Consider the following 14,924-nt stretch of genomic DNA (forward strand, 5'->3'; position numbering starts at 1 on the left):
CCTTGATGGGTGTAGCATGTGGAAAGTGGAAGGTGTTCAAGATACCCACCCAGCTTTGAGATACCCTACAGGAAGGAAGGAGGTACAACTGACTGTAAAAACACAATCCACTACTTTGCTAAGTTCTTTACACAGTTTTAGTATGCAAACGGTATCAATCACTGTTGCAATCACCCTTATTCTTTGGAAGAATCCTACAGCTTAAGGATTAAAAGGGAGTCAAGATCCTTGCCCAGGGGAAGAATACCCTCCACAATGGCTGAGGCAAAACCGAACCAGCTTCCGAAAATAAAGTCCAAACTATAATGCTAAGAAAATATGACTACAAACAGAAGACCATGCAGCTGGATCCAGGATAGCTTGATAGCTTACTCTTGTGATGAAGGCTACTGCTGTAACAGTGATGAATAACTGATGATTAGCTAGTCAACAGGTCTTAGTCCTAACCAGGTAGGGGCATAGGAGGACAGTAGCAGTAATTATCACAATGAATATCCTCAGGATGCAACCCCCCCCCCCCCCCACCAAGGTGGCAGCCCAGGGAATAACTTGGCAGACAATCAGTTAGGCTTTAAATCACTCAGTCTAAATCAATGTCAAAGCCTGTAAGTTTGGGAAGCCAGTTGAAAACTAGGCCTTTTTTGTTGTGCCTTTCGGCTTTTCCCAGTTAGGGGTCGCCACAGCGCAACTCCGGTCCACTAATGACTGGCAGTAGATTTTTACGCGCCGAGTTGCCAGCCCTGACACACAACCTTCAACGAAGGTACGCCCATTCATGCATGTCTCCACACAGAAGACGCTTTAGCTGAGAATCGAACAGGACAACGTCTTACTGTGAGGCGACAATGCTACCGCAGCACCAAAACTAGGCCTATCATGAGGAAATTCTGGCTCTGAACCAGCCTTCAAAGACTGCCATTACATCAGCGCTCTTGTGTGTGCCCAGGCCTGCAAGGTGGACCTTCACCTGATTTCCACTCCATAATGCTATTCAAATATAATCGAACAACTGTTCCCACCTGCAGCACCAAAATTAAAGGCTGAATTATATGCACTTGTGGTAACTATGAATTGTCATGTTCTTCCCCAACACAGCACAGATGATGCAGGTTTATGTATCAATGGTAAACTAACTACCAGACAATTACTACGATGCTTAAGCATTAAAACATGGGGCAGTGTACACAGCAATAAGCAAGATACGAAAAGAGCAACAAACAAAAAATAACTGGTTGGCTCTGAAAAGAACTTGCAGGTAGCTGATGACTTACATCGTGGCATGCACTGACAGGATGTGCAAACATCCACAAACTATTAATTTTGCTATGAAAAAAATGCAGAATTATGACTGATGGAGAAGAAACCATCAACTATGACCCTCCATATTAGAACAAACATATCTCAGTACTGTCACTCTGTCAGTACAGTCCCGTCTAACAAGTGTGATGATGACCATCTAACCAAGAACATACCATACCAAACTGTGCACAAAGGATAAAAGTTAATGAAAGTGCAATTTGGAAGTGGAACAGTCACTTAGGTCCAATGGACCTGCCCAAATTATGTTTGTTCACTTGTATGAATGAAGAGATTTTCAAATCTGCGTACTCAGAAGTTACTTCAATCATTTTTCATTAACAAAAGACGAATACACATACAACCTCTTCCATACACCAGTGAAAACAACTTGATGCTTACAAAGACATCTAGCATTAGCTATCCACTTGGTCCTTTTGCAAACAGCTTTCAACTGCAAACAGCTTCCAATTCCAGCTTATTGTGTTTAAAGAGAATGTACTGGGGACAAACTCAAACATTAATTTACAAAAAGTCCAGCTTAAAAACCCTGACGTACCTTGGTAAGGATATGATAAATGTATGGATACATTAATCCTTTTTTATGTCTATGTTCTGCTACACGAGATACTTCAGGTGCAACAGGTGGCAGTGGAGGAGTAGTGATGTCCATATGATTCCTGGTGGGCATAGACAGCAGTGAAGGGATATGAGCATTTTTGACTTGGCTTACAGATTCCTCCACCCCATGACTTCCTGGAGAAGTATTAGAAGAATCAGCCTGTTACAAAGCAATCAGAGGAAGAAGGTAGTTATTCATCTGGCAGTTAATGGAACAGATGCACAATTTCTAGTAGTACGAAATTCTAATGCACATAGAAAAAATTGTTTAGTAGTACCTGCATTACACAAAACTGACACAGTAGCTGGTTCAAGAGAAAAATGAGCTTAACTTACAAGATGAGATTCCTTCAAACCTTGTAGCCATTACAAATCTTAACACATTTCGTACTGTGTTTAAACTGAACGGTAGCTTTCCACACTTAGAAAAGTTTGAACATCGCAAACAATGGTATCGTTTTCCTCAATATGGTTGTATGATGACACTTAGCTTAACAGATCCTTCAGACACTCCCGTGCAATGGACAGGATTCTCCTCCCTGGCAGTCATATGAACAGGTGAGCGCAAGGTATCCAACATGCAGAGTGGAAACTATTACTGATTTCTATAGCCAATGCCCCCAAAAAAGCAACATTTTCATCTTTTTCCTGTCTCCATTATTCTAGACTGTCCCAAGCCCCAACCATGAATTCCGGCACTTTAGTCATTATTGACTTGCCAAAGTTAATGCAACACTGTCAAATTAGGATTTTTTTTTCTATTTTTCTGGCCCTAACCTTGCCAAAATTAAACAGCATACATACTAGCAGGTGAGGGCTTGCAAGTCTTCTACTGTGAGCACGTGCAAGCACAGGTACTCTACCCTCCAGACTAAACAGTACAAGTCACATGTCCTACCCTCCTAGTAGATGCCAGAAGCATTGCAGTGGGATGGACTACCTCCCTTCTATCAAGATGACTGAGCTGGAGTCAGCCACTCACTACCCCCCATTCCCAACAGTTTCCCCAGTGTTTGGGTCACTAGTTGATCCTAGGTTGACTGGGTGATAGTATGGACTTCCTCTCTCTCTGTAGCTAGGAGCCGGTGGTGCCTCAAAACTAAACTGTACATCTTATGCATGTCAGAAATAACATTACCACCAACAAAGCAGCACATGGAGTTTAGGATAAACTCTGCTGCAATTTCTGCTCACAGAGAAGATGCATTGCACAATAAAATGCAAAAGTTTCTCTGAACCAAGTTCTAGCACAGAATATCAAAGCAGGAATGCCATGATATTAATAAAGCATCACCTGCAAAAGTACAGTTGTGTACACTTACCATAAATGTAGATGTTCCGAGTGTATTCACTGTTGAAGTCATCACATTTGGGTTATCCCTGCCAGGGTAGCCCTCGGCTGGCCCGAATACAAGAGGCTTAGCATTTCCGCGTCGGTTGGTGTCGCTTCAGGACTGACGTCAGTTCGTCAGTAGTATAAAGTAAGGCAGCCGATGCCATTACATCAGTTTTTCTTGCCCTGTCAGGAACCTCCAAGTGGGAGCCAGGTTATGGTGGAAGAACCCCACCAGTAGAAAGTAAATACACAGATGTTCCTTGTAAGGGGAGAGAAAGAAGAGGGGGATGGAGGGAGGGAAAAGTACAGTTGTGTACACTTACCATAAATGTAGATGTTCGAGTGTATTCACTGTTGCAGTCATCACATTTGGGTTATCTGTTTGCAGTAGCCCTCAGTTGGCCTGATTATCAAAGTCTTGGGTCCTGCGTCGGTTGCTGTCTCATCTTCCATGACATCAAGTAGTCATGCAGCCAACGCCATTACATCAGTTTTTCTTGCCTCAGATGCTAGGTGCCACCATAATGGGAAGCAATTATATACAAGGTTACACCTTTAACAAAAAAGCAAAAACATCAAAAAGCTTTAAGCATAGTAAACAAGAGTAGAGGTATAGCCAATACAAGTCAGGGGGCTGCAACAGTGAATACACTCTAATATCTACATTTATGGAAAATGCACACAACTGTACTATGTTCTTCGTGTTTCACTGTTGTAATCATCACATTTGGGTAGATTCCCAAAACTAAGGATGGGAGGAGGAAATTAGACAGCATTAGGACCAGCTATAAGGCCGTGCAAGACTGTAGTGGCAAAGCCAGCTCTGGAATTAGAAAAAACTGGCAAATGGTATTGCTTGGTGAAGGCATGTACAGAACTCCAGGTAACAGCTTCTAGGATGTCCCTGGTAGGAGCACCTCTAAGAAAGGCTGTAGAGGTAGATGCAGCCCTAGTTGAATGCGGTCTTATCCCCTGTATGGTACGTTTTCCATGGTGCTTATAGCAGAAATGAATGCAACGGCCTATCCACTTAGAATTGGTTTGTTTGGAAATCGCGTTCCCCTCTGCCATTGGAGCAAGTGGACCAGCAGCTGTTCAGATTTCCTGAGAGGCTTAGTCCTGTCCAAGTAAAATCTCAGTTGTCTGTGCACGTCCAAGGAGTGCAATACTCGTTCCCCTTTGTTCTGTGGATTAGAAAAGAAGGTTGGCAAATGAATGGACTGATTAACAGCCACACTGGATACCACCTTGGGAACGAAGGAGGGATTGATCCTGAGGGACACTCTGCCGGCATGAAAGATGATGAAAGGCTCCACTGCCATAAGGGCCTGTAATTCAGACACCCTTCTTGCTGAAGTGATGGCTAGAAGGAAGGCTGTTTTCAAAGAAAGGAATTTCAACTCTGCGTTTGCAGCTGGCTTAAAAAAAGGTAGAGTGAGCTTTTCCAACACAAAGTTAAGGTCACAGGCTGAAGCAGGGTCTCCCCTTGGTGTTCTTAAGTTTTTGGCCCCTCTGAGGAACTGCTTCAGCAGTGGATGAGAGAAGAGGGGTGGTTCTGTATTGTAATGAGCTGAAATGGCTGAAGCATGAATTGTGATGGAGGAAAAGGAAAGGCCCTTGCAAAGCATCTCCGTTAAGTATTGAAGAATTTGAGGTAAATTGGGCGCTGCTGTGCTCATCCCCTGAGTTTGGTTCCAGGAACAGAATCTTTTCCATTTTTCAGCATAGGATTTTCTAGTACTAGGCTTCCTTGCCTCCAGAATGACATCCATCACTTGCTTACTGAGGGATGGTAATGGAGAGATCAGGTAATTAGCCAGGCTGCCAGGTTCAGGGTTTGAAGGTGTTTGTGCAGAATATGGCCCTCCTGCTGGGACAGCAGGGCAGGGGTCTGAGGCAGGTGCCAGGGTGTTAGCAATGACACACTGCGCAATAGGGGGTACCAGTGTTGGCGTGGCCAGTCTGGCGCAATCAGTATTGTCCTTGGTTTGTCTTGTTTGATCTTTAGTAGTACCATGGAGAGGAGAGGAAGAGGGGGAAAAGCATAAACAGATAGGTTTTTCCTGGTGAAGGACAGGGCATCGACTTTCCAAGCTTGTTTGTGGGGAGTCCTTGTGCAGAATTTGTCCAACTGGTAGTTCTGGGAGGAGAAAACAGGTCTATCTCTGGGCTCCCCCATTTGTTTCTCAACGTGTTGAATATCTTTGGTTCCAGTTTCCACTCGTGTGGGTCCATGAGAGTTCTGCTTAGTTTACCTGTCAGTGTATTTGGCCTTCCTGCCAGGAATTGAGCCTATAGATGCACTTGGTAGCTCAAGGCTGTGTTCCACAGAGCCATGGCTAGTCTGCAGAGAGGGTATGAGTGGGTTCCCCCCTGCTTGTTTATGTACCACGTAACAGTGGTGTCCGTCTCTACCATTAATTGTCCGGGAAGAATGTGGTCCTTGAAAACTGTCAGAGCATTCTGTCCAGCTAACATTTCTTTTTGATTGATATGCAGGTGCATTTGACTTGGGTTCCATTTGCCCTGAATGCACTTCCCTGCAAAGTGAGTCCCCCATGCATAGTCTGATACGTCTGTTGTTAGGGTTTGGGCAGCAGGGGGTAGAGTGAATGGCAGTCCCTTGTTTTGGTGGCAGGCTTCTGCCCACCAAAGGAACTCTTCTGTAGACAAGGTATGATAGGAATCATTGATTCTAGATCCTGAGAATGTTGACACCATAGGCTTTGTAGATACCATTGTAGTTTCCTCATATGCAGTCTTGGATATGGAATTAAGAGAATGCAGAAGGCCACGAACCCCAGGGCTTCAGATAGCTGGGTCTTTGTGGCCAGTAGTTTGAAGTAGGCTGTCAAAAGTACAGTTTTGTACCTACCATAAATGTAGATGTCCGAACTGGATAGCATCTGCAGTCATAACAACTGGGTTGTCCTGTCGTCAGGCAACCCTTCAGTCGGCCGGATTCCAAAGTCCGGGTCCGGCTTCGGCTGATGTCGCACTTCACCCGACGTCATCTCTGGTGGTCTTCGGGTATAAAGGCATCAGCCGACGCCATTTTCTTCAGTGTTTCTTGCCCCAGATGCCAGTTGCCCTCTTGGAAGGCTAAATTTTGGGTAAAAATGCCAATGTTTCCCAAAGGATAGAAGGCAAACACAAAAAAATAAGCATGTATGTACATATATACAAACAAATACACCATAAGAGACTCCCCCCACCAGCTAGCTATTAGGAGGGTAAATACCCTAGGAGTACCACAGAGGGTAAGGAGGGAGGTAATCCTGACTGCAGATGCTATCCAGTTCGGACATCTACATTTATGGTAGGTACAAAACTGTACTATGTCCTTCATGGATGCATCTGCAGTCATAACAAATGGGTAGAATACCATAGCCAACTAGGGGAGGAGGAAGAATAGATTATGGTGTGGTTAGGATCCCTTGCAGTACAGCAGTGGCAAACCCTGCTCGGGATCTGGAATACAGAGGTAGATTATAATGCTTGGCAAATGTATGCACGGAGGTCCAAGTAGCCGCCTCAATAATGTCCTTGGTTGCCACTCCTCGTAGGAAGGCTGTGGTAGTGGCTGTTGCTCTTGTAGAATGAGGTCGTATGTTCTGTGGAATTGGTTTTCCATGGAAGGAGTAACAGAATCGTATGCAATTTCCTATCCATTTGGAGATTGTCTGTTTGGAAATTGCTTTTCCTTCCCTTCCTGTTGCATAGGCTACAAAAAGCTGGTCAGTTTTTCTGTTACTTTTTGTTCTGTCCAGGTAGTAACGTAGCTGTCTGTGTACATCCAAGGTATGCAGCATCCTTTCCCCTCTGTTTTGTGGGTTGGGGAAGAAGGTAGGTAGGTGGATTGCCTGGTTTAGGGACACTCTGGATACCACCTTAGGCATAAATGTAGGATTAGTCCTCATGGACACTCTGTCTTGGTGGAAGATTAGGAAGGGTTGTACTGCCATTAGGGCCTGAAGTTCAGAAACCCTCCTTGCTGAGGTTATTGCCAGTAGGAAAGCAGTTTTCCATGAAAGATGCTGTAGGTCTGCTGTTGCTGCTGGTTCAAAAGGTGCGAGTGTCAACTTTTCTAGCACAAAGTTCAAATCCCAAGCTGGCAGAGGTGGTTTCCTAGGAGGTTTTACATTCTTGATCCCTCTGAGGAACTGCCTGAGTAGAGGATGTGAGAAGACAGGTGGATCAAAGCTGTATTCTGCTGAAATAGCTGATGCATGTATCTTGATGGAGGAATAGGACAGGCCTGTATGTAGAAGCTCTGCCAAGTACTCCAGAATGTTAGCCATATCTATATTCGACACATCCTTCCCTCTTTCAGCACTCCAAATGACAAACCTTTTCCATTTCCCTGCATAGTTCCTTCTTGTTGAAGGTCTGCGGGCTTCAAGTATAATGTCTTTAACCCTTTGGGAGAGATCTGGAATAGTTGCTGCTATGTGATGTGCCATGCAGTCAGCTGCAACGTTTTTAGGTTTGGATGCAGGATGCTGTAGTTGTTCTGAGTTAACATCAAAGGCATCAGGGGTATTGACCACATTTTGTCCCGAGACATGCTCCTCAGCAATGGGTACCAGTGTTGTCTTGGCCAGTTTGGAGCTATCAGGATTATCCTTGGACGTTCCTCCTTGATTTTTAGTAATACCTTGTGTATCAAGGGAAGAGGTGGGAATGCATATGCTGTCAGGCCTTTCCAGCTGAAGGAGAGCGAATCCACTTTCGAAGCAAGTGGATGGAATGTCCTTGTGCAGAATTTTTTGAGCTGGTGGTTGAGAGGGGAGGCGAATAGATCTATCTGTGGCATTCCCCATTTCTTTGCGATGGTCTTGAAGATGTCCGGGTGTAGCATCCATTCGTGAGCATCCGAGGTGGTTCTGCTTAACATGTCTGCTAGAGTGTTCTCCTTTCCCGGTACAAACATTGCCTGTAACTGGATGTTGTAGCTGAGTGCCAGGTTCCAAAGGTCCAAAGTCATTCTGCATAGGGGGTATGAATGAGTGCCTCCCTGTTTGTTGATGTACCACATGACTGTGGTGTTGTCTGTCCTTATCATCAAATGGCCTTCTTTGAGAAATGGTCTGAATTTTTGGATTGCCAGTTTTACTGCCAGCATTTCTTTTAGGTTGATGTGCAGGTGAAGTTGGTCCTGCTTCCACAATCCTTGCACGCATTTGTCCAGTATGTGAGCCCCCCATCCTAGGTCTGAGGCGTCTGTTGTGATGGTTTGGCTTGCTTGATATTTGTGAAAGGGTAAGCCTGGGTTTGACTGGCATGCTTGAGCCCACCATAGGAACTCCTGTTTTAGGCATGGAATTAGTGGAATTTCTGTTTCTCGGCTGTGCCTGTGTTGGGACCATAAATTCTTTACGTACTACTGTAGTTTTCTCATATGTAGTCTGGCATGTGGAACCAAGATTATGCATGATGCCATGAAGCACAAGGCCTGCAGAACTTTTCTTGCTGTTAGCTTGCTGTGGTTTGTTAGTGCCAAGAAGTAAAGAGGGAGATCTTTTTGTTTTTCTGCAGTTAGGAATGCCATATGTTTTACTGTGTCCAATTCCGCGCCCAAGAATGTCCTTGTTTGGGATGGAATCAGCCTTGATTTTTTCAAATTGACTGTGTATCCCAGTGCTTGTAGCAAGTAAATGACCCTTTGTAAATCTGTTGTCAGCTTGCTTTTGTTGTCCCCTTGTAGCAGGCAGTCGTCCAGGTATGGATAAATTTGGATTCCCTGTAGTCTGCAGTGGGCGATTACTGATGCCAGGCATTTTGTGAATACTCTGGGCGCAGTAGATAAGCCAAAGGGCAATGCTGAGAATTGATAGTGCTCTGATCCTGCAAGAAATCTGAGGTATCTTCTGCAAATTGGTCGAATGGGGACGTGCAGGTATGCCTCCTTGAGATCTAGAGTTACCAGCCAACACTCCTTGCCCAGCATGGGAAGAAGTTGCTGTAGGGTCAGCATCTTGAATTTTGGGACAATGATGTATGTGTTTAAGGTGGACAGATCGAGAATAGGTCTCCAGCTTTTTCCTTTCTTGGAACTAGGAATAGTCTGGAGTAGAATCCTTGGCCTTGTTCTGTTATTGGTACTCTTTCCACAGCTCTCATCTTTGTTAATTGCATTATCTGCTGTAGAGCTTCTGTTTTTGATTTGGAGGTAGGTTTGGCATTCCTCTTTGACTGGTATAGTGTGGAAGTGGAACCGGTAACCTTGGTCTATGGTTTGCAAAATCCACTTGTCTTTTGTGATATAGTGCCAGTTCTTTGAAAATAAGGTTAATTTTCCGCCTAAGGGTGCTGCTATTTGTTCCCTGGTAGGCGGAGTTAGAATCAAGTCACTGTGATTGCCCTGGTGTAGTGGTAGTGGCTGTGGCTCTGTTATTACCTTGCCACTGTCGTCCTCTGTAGGCTCCCCTACTGGTTTGATTTCTGCCTCTGGAACGTCTATTTCTGCCCCTTTGGGATCTTGTGGAGTCAGGAAAGGACCAATTTTGGCAGGCCAGTTCCTGCTAAACCTTGGGGGCTGAACCTGCAAGAAATCTTTAACCGTTTGTACAGATTTTGCCTTTTCTTCCATTTTCTTCATTACCTGCTGGGCAGGTGTACCAAACAAACTGGTCTTATCCATAGGAGCATCTAATAACTTAGCTTTAACATGATCCGGTAGAACTTGTTCCTTCAGCCATGCATGTCTTCTTATCACTGTGCCAGTCATGGCTGATCTAAATGAAGCCTCCAGTGCATCATAGCCACATTTTAAGGAATGGTTACTAACCTGTTGTATGTTATTTACCATTTCTAATAGATTTTTCTTATCTATAGAGTCATCAGAGGATAGCTTTTTAGTTAACTGATCAAGCATAAACTCTTGGTATTGTATCATGTGAAACTGGCAGTTTAAAGCTCTAGCTAAGAGAGTAGCAGAGGTGTAAACCTTTTTGCCCCATCTGTCTAAAGACCTGGCTTCCCTTTCAGAAGGAATAGGGTTTTTTGCTGTGGTTGAGGCTACTGCCTTAGGGCCCTGGGATATAGTTTCGGGGTCTGCAAGAGGGGCCTTGTATAGGTGATGATGAGTGTCTGGCACCCTGTAAAATCTATCTGGTTTGGCAGGTGCTGGAGGTAAAGAATCTGGTGCAGTGCAAACATCATTAAATGCATCGTCCACAACGGAGAGGACAGGAGGTATAGCTAAGGGCCTGTGTTGTGGTAGGTGCAGAAAAGTCCTAAGTCTTTTTCTGGAGTCTGAAAAATCCTGTTCCTGCCATTGGAAATGTTCTCTCATGGCATGCAAGGTTTCCCCAAAGGAGAATTCTTCTGGTGGGGAAGCAGCTGGAATGGATTCTTCAGCGTCTGAGTCCTCAAAATTGGAGAAAGGAGCCTCTGGCTGGTCTGTAATATCTGAGTCTTCCGCAGAATCATCAGAGGACACAGGCTCGAGGGGCTCTGCTCTAAGTCTCTTTTCTGGGGGCTGAGAGGCCCTGTCTGGGTGAGATTGAGATCCCCTAATTAAGGATATTAAATCTTCTGCCAAAGTAAGCATTTGTGAACTAGAAGTGGGCCTGGTTGAGGGGGGTTTTACAGGCACTGACTTAGTAGATTTGGCTGCTTTAGCCCTGGCGAAGGCCTTAATAGACATGGCTGCAGGAGGCCTAGCAGCACCACGTGCTGGGGTAGAGACATCCAAAGGGATGGTGTCTGATAAGTCACTAGTAACCACTGGAGTAGGTAAAATTTCTGAGGCCGATTCAAGTAAGGTAACCGGAACCTCAGTAGTAGTCATTGATTCGGCTGTACTCTGATCAGTTTTCTCGGTTTCGGCCGAAACCGAGACACTCATGATTTGCTTAACCGTGGTTTCGCGAAACCGCGGACCGCGAGTGTCGGTCTTTTCTTTGCGTTTTTTAATAATTTGGGTAGTCGGAGGATCCGACGGCATAATGTACGCAAATTCAGAGCCGAAAAACTGTTCAGCAAACTCCAACCGACGTCTAAGCGTTCGTCGGTTGAAAGAAGCACAGGCCGAACAGGCTGCTACGTCGTGGTCTGGGCCTAAACAAGGCAAACAGAAAGAGTGGAAATCTTTATGAGGTATTTGTTTCCCACAAGTTAAACAGTTATTGACTTTTTCTGACATCGGCTGAGGCAAGAAAGAGTCCCCAACGGGGTACTTAGCTTTTAGAAGTCTTCGAAGGAGTATTCGGTAGTAGTAATCTCTGGATCCGACCGACCGGCACTTGCGAACAGCTTCTGCTTCGGGCGCCACGCGGCAAGAAAGACTGAAGAAAATGGCGTCGGCTGATGCCTTTATACCCGAAGACCACCAGAGATGACGTCGGGTGAAGTGCGACATCAGCCGAAGCCGGACCCGGACTTTGGAATCCGGCCGACTGAAGGGCTGCCTGACGACAGGACAACCCAGTTGTTATGACTGCAGATGCATCCATGAAGGACATTGAACTTGTTTCTCTGGCGTGAGGTATGCCATCTGGAAAGTTGTATTCAAGCTTGCTCCAAGGAATACAATTTGTTGGCAGGGTACAAGATGTGATTTATTTTCGTTTATGGTGTACCCCAGAGAAGTTAGCAAATTCTTTACAAACGCCAGAAGATTTAATAGTATGTCCTGGCTTTCTGCCTGAATTAGACAATCGTCCAGGTATGGATGTATTTGAATATTTCTTTGCCTGCAAATTGCAATGACTGGAGCTAGGCACTCTGTGAATACCCTGGACGCAGAAGATAAGCCAAAGGGCAGTGCAGAGAACTGATCGTGCATATAGCCTGCTTCGAAGTGTAGGTATCTTCTGCAAGATTCCCCTTACTGGAATATGCAGGTAGGCTTCCTTTAAATCCAGTGTTGCCAACCAGGCATTTTTGCCTAGCATAGGAAGCAGCTGCTGAAGAGTTAGCATCTTGAATTTTGGGATCACCAAAAATGTGTTTGGGATAGAAAGGTCCAGGATAGGACGCCAGGAATCGTCTTTCCTGGGTACCAGGAAAAGACTTGAGTAGAAACCTTGTCCCCTTTCTTTTTTTGGGACAGGTTGAATAGCCCTGATGCTTAAGAGAAAGGTAACTTGCTTTTGAGCTTCTGCCCACTGATTTGGGGGTAGATCTGGCCAACCGTTTGGAGTTGGTAAGGAGTGGAAGTGGAATCTGTATCCTTGGGAAACTATATTTAAAACCCATACGTCCTGGGTAATGAGTTCCCAATATTTTGCCTGCAGGGCAATCTTTCCCCTAAAGGAACAGTCAGTTGTGCAGGGCTTGGAAGTTTTAAAGTTAAGTCATTGAGACAGTTTACCATAGGGGGAGTCTTACTACTCCCAAATTTGGAAGTGGGAGCCCCCCATTACTTAGTCCTGTGAGTACTTTGGGACTGAAGCTTGGGTGCTCTGCTGGTTCTGGGTTTGGACTGAAGGCATGGAAGAGGCAGGAAAGGACCAATTCTTAGAGGGCCAATGCCTACTAAATCTGGGAGGCTGTACTTGCAGGAAATCTTTAACAGTTTGCATAAATTTAGCTTTTTCCTCCATCGTTTTAAGTACGTCTTCTGCTTTGTTGCCAAACAGGCGGTCTTGATTTAAGGGAGCATCCAGCAATTTACCTTTAACATGATCTGGCAAAGATTGCTACTTAAGCCAAGCATGGCTTCTAAGTACAGACCCAGTGACAGCAGCACTGCAAGATGCCTCTAATGAATCAAAACCACATTGCAAAGTATGTTTTGCAACTTGTTCAGCAGAATGCATTAAATCCTGTAAATCTTTATTTTCAGCAGTCAGGAATCAACATCATTTTCTGTTTAAGCAATCCAATAATATGCTTCTGAAACATTTAACATATGAAACTAGCAGTTTAAGGCCCTAATGGCCAAGGTTGCAGAAGTGTATACCTTCTTACCCCATCTATCCAGCTCCCTGTAATCTCTATCAGAGGGGGTAGGATTTTTGGCAGTAGTAACCGTAATACCCTTGTGTCCCTGTGAAATGGTCTCAGGATCTGCAGTAGAGTTTTTAAAGAGGAACTTGTGAGAGTCAGGAAACCTGTAATACCCATCAGGTTTTCTGGGAGCAGGAGGTAGAGAGTCAGGGGCAAAGCTAGAAATTCCGTGAAGGCATCATCAACAATGTCCAGTACAGGGGGATGGCTAAAGGCCTGTGTTGGGGCAGTAGTAAGAAATCCCTAAGCCTCTGTTTAAAGTAGGAATAATCCTGGCTTTCCCAGTGAGAATGCTCCCTAAGAGTATGCAAGCTTTCACCAAAAGAGAAATCCTCTGGAGGGAATGGAGGCCTCTGCATCCGAATCCTCATAGGTAGATAAGGGTAAATCCTGATCATCAGATGAAACAGAAATTTCAGAGTCCTGATCAGAAGAATCATAAGGAAAATCAGTCCTAGGTCTCTTAGAGGGGGAAGGGTGGTTTCCCCTGATTACAGTAATAAGGTGTTCAGCCATTCTTATCATTTGTTTTTTAGGCATAGAGGCCTGGCCATGCGGTCTGGGCGTTGGTTTTCTAGGCATGGATCGAATTTTAGGCCTTGAAGAAGATGGCGTTGGTTTAATATGCAAATCAGTAGGCCTGAATACACCCTCAGAAGCCGGAGCCTGCTCACCGGCTCCGGACCCATACAAGGTAGAGACATCCGCAGGTTCCACAGTTGAAGAAGCATCTTGCTGCATACCGGACTCCGAATGGGTCTCAGTAGAGGCCTGCGAATCTGATGTAGCGGGCATCAGGGGCTTCGAAAGTGCCTCACTGAGTACCGGCGAACTGGTGACTAGCTTAGGAGAAGCGTCGTCGGCAGCTTTAGACCTATGCAGTCTTCCTATGTCTTTATCTTTGCATTTTTTCAGAATGTCAGTAGTCGGGTGGCTTACCGAAGCCATTTCTGGATAATCGAACAGAGTACCAAAACATTTAGAAGTATAAATAAACAGACGACAAATAGTTTGTTGTTTAAATAAGGCACAAAACCAACAGTGAGGTACATCATGGTCTAGGCCTAAGCAAGGAATGCACTACGAATGAAAATCTTTATGAGGTATTTGCTTTCCACAAGAAATACAATTGTTAACTTTTACTGACATCGGTTCAGAGCAAGAAAAAGTTTCTCCAACAGGGTACTTAGCTTAGTTGAAGACTTCGGTTCTGAAACTCGAAAACAAAAATTTCAGGAGTTGGCCGACCGGCACTTGTGAACGGCTTCTGCTTCAGGCACCGCACGGCAAGAAAGACTGATGGAATGGCGTCGACTGCATGCTGTATACCCCTGACTACCTGACGGTCATGGAAGCTGAGACAGCAACCAACGCAGGACCCATGACTTTGAAAATCAGGCCGACTGAGGGCTACTGCAAGAAGATAACCCAAATGTGATGACTGCAACAGTGAATACATTCTAACATCTACATTTATGGTAAGTGTACACAACCTCTTCGTGTTTCACTGTTGTAGTCATCACATTTGGGTTGATTCCCAAAGCTGAGGAAAAGGGTGGAGGCAGTGAAGGAGACTAGGGGCTGGCTAGGATGCCCTGTAAGACTGCAGTGGCAAAGCTTGCCCTGGATTTGGAGAAGATAGGCATGTGGTAATGTTTAACAGATGTCCAGGTGGCAGCCTCCAGGATGTCCCTGGTGGGGACTCCTCAGAGGA

At 45.0% G+C, this 14,924-nt stretch overlaps 1 protein-coding gene across 2 annotated transcripts in view; it reads right to left on the reverse strand.

Moving 5' to 3' along the window:
* FAM120A (family with sequence similarity 120A) overlaps positions 1–14,924 on the reverse strand; it is a 3,065,969-nt gene that overhangs the window by 1,076,673 nt on the left and 1,974,372 nt on the right. For both annotated transcript variants that reach the window (XM_044078130.1, XM_044078129.1), the window contains one exon: positions 1,856–2,077. In XM_044078130.1, the coding sequence (XP_043934065.1) occupies positions 1,856–2,077 (222 nt within the window). The remainder of the gene's footprint in view (positions 1–1,855; positions 2,078–14,924) is intronic.

The sequence above is a fragment of the Protopterus annectens genome, chromosome 7.part0 (assembly GCF_019279795.1).
Source record: "Protopterus annectens isolate FY-2018-M chromosome 7.part0, PAN1.0, whole genome shotgun sequence".
Lineage (NCBI taxonomy): Eukaryota > Metazoa > Chordata > Ceratodontiformes > Protopteridae > Protopterus > Protopterus annectens.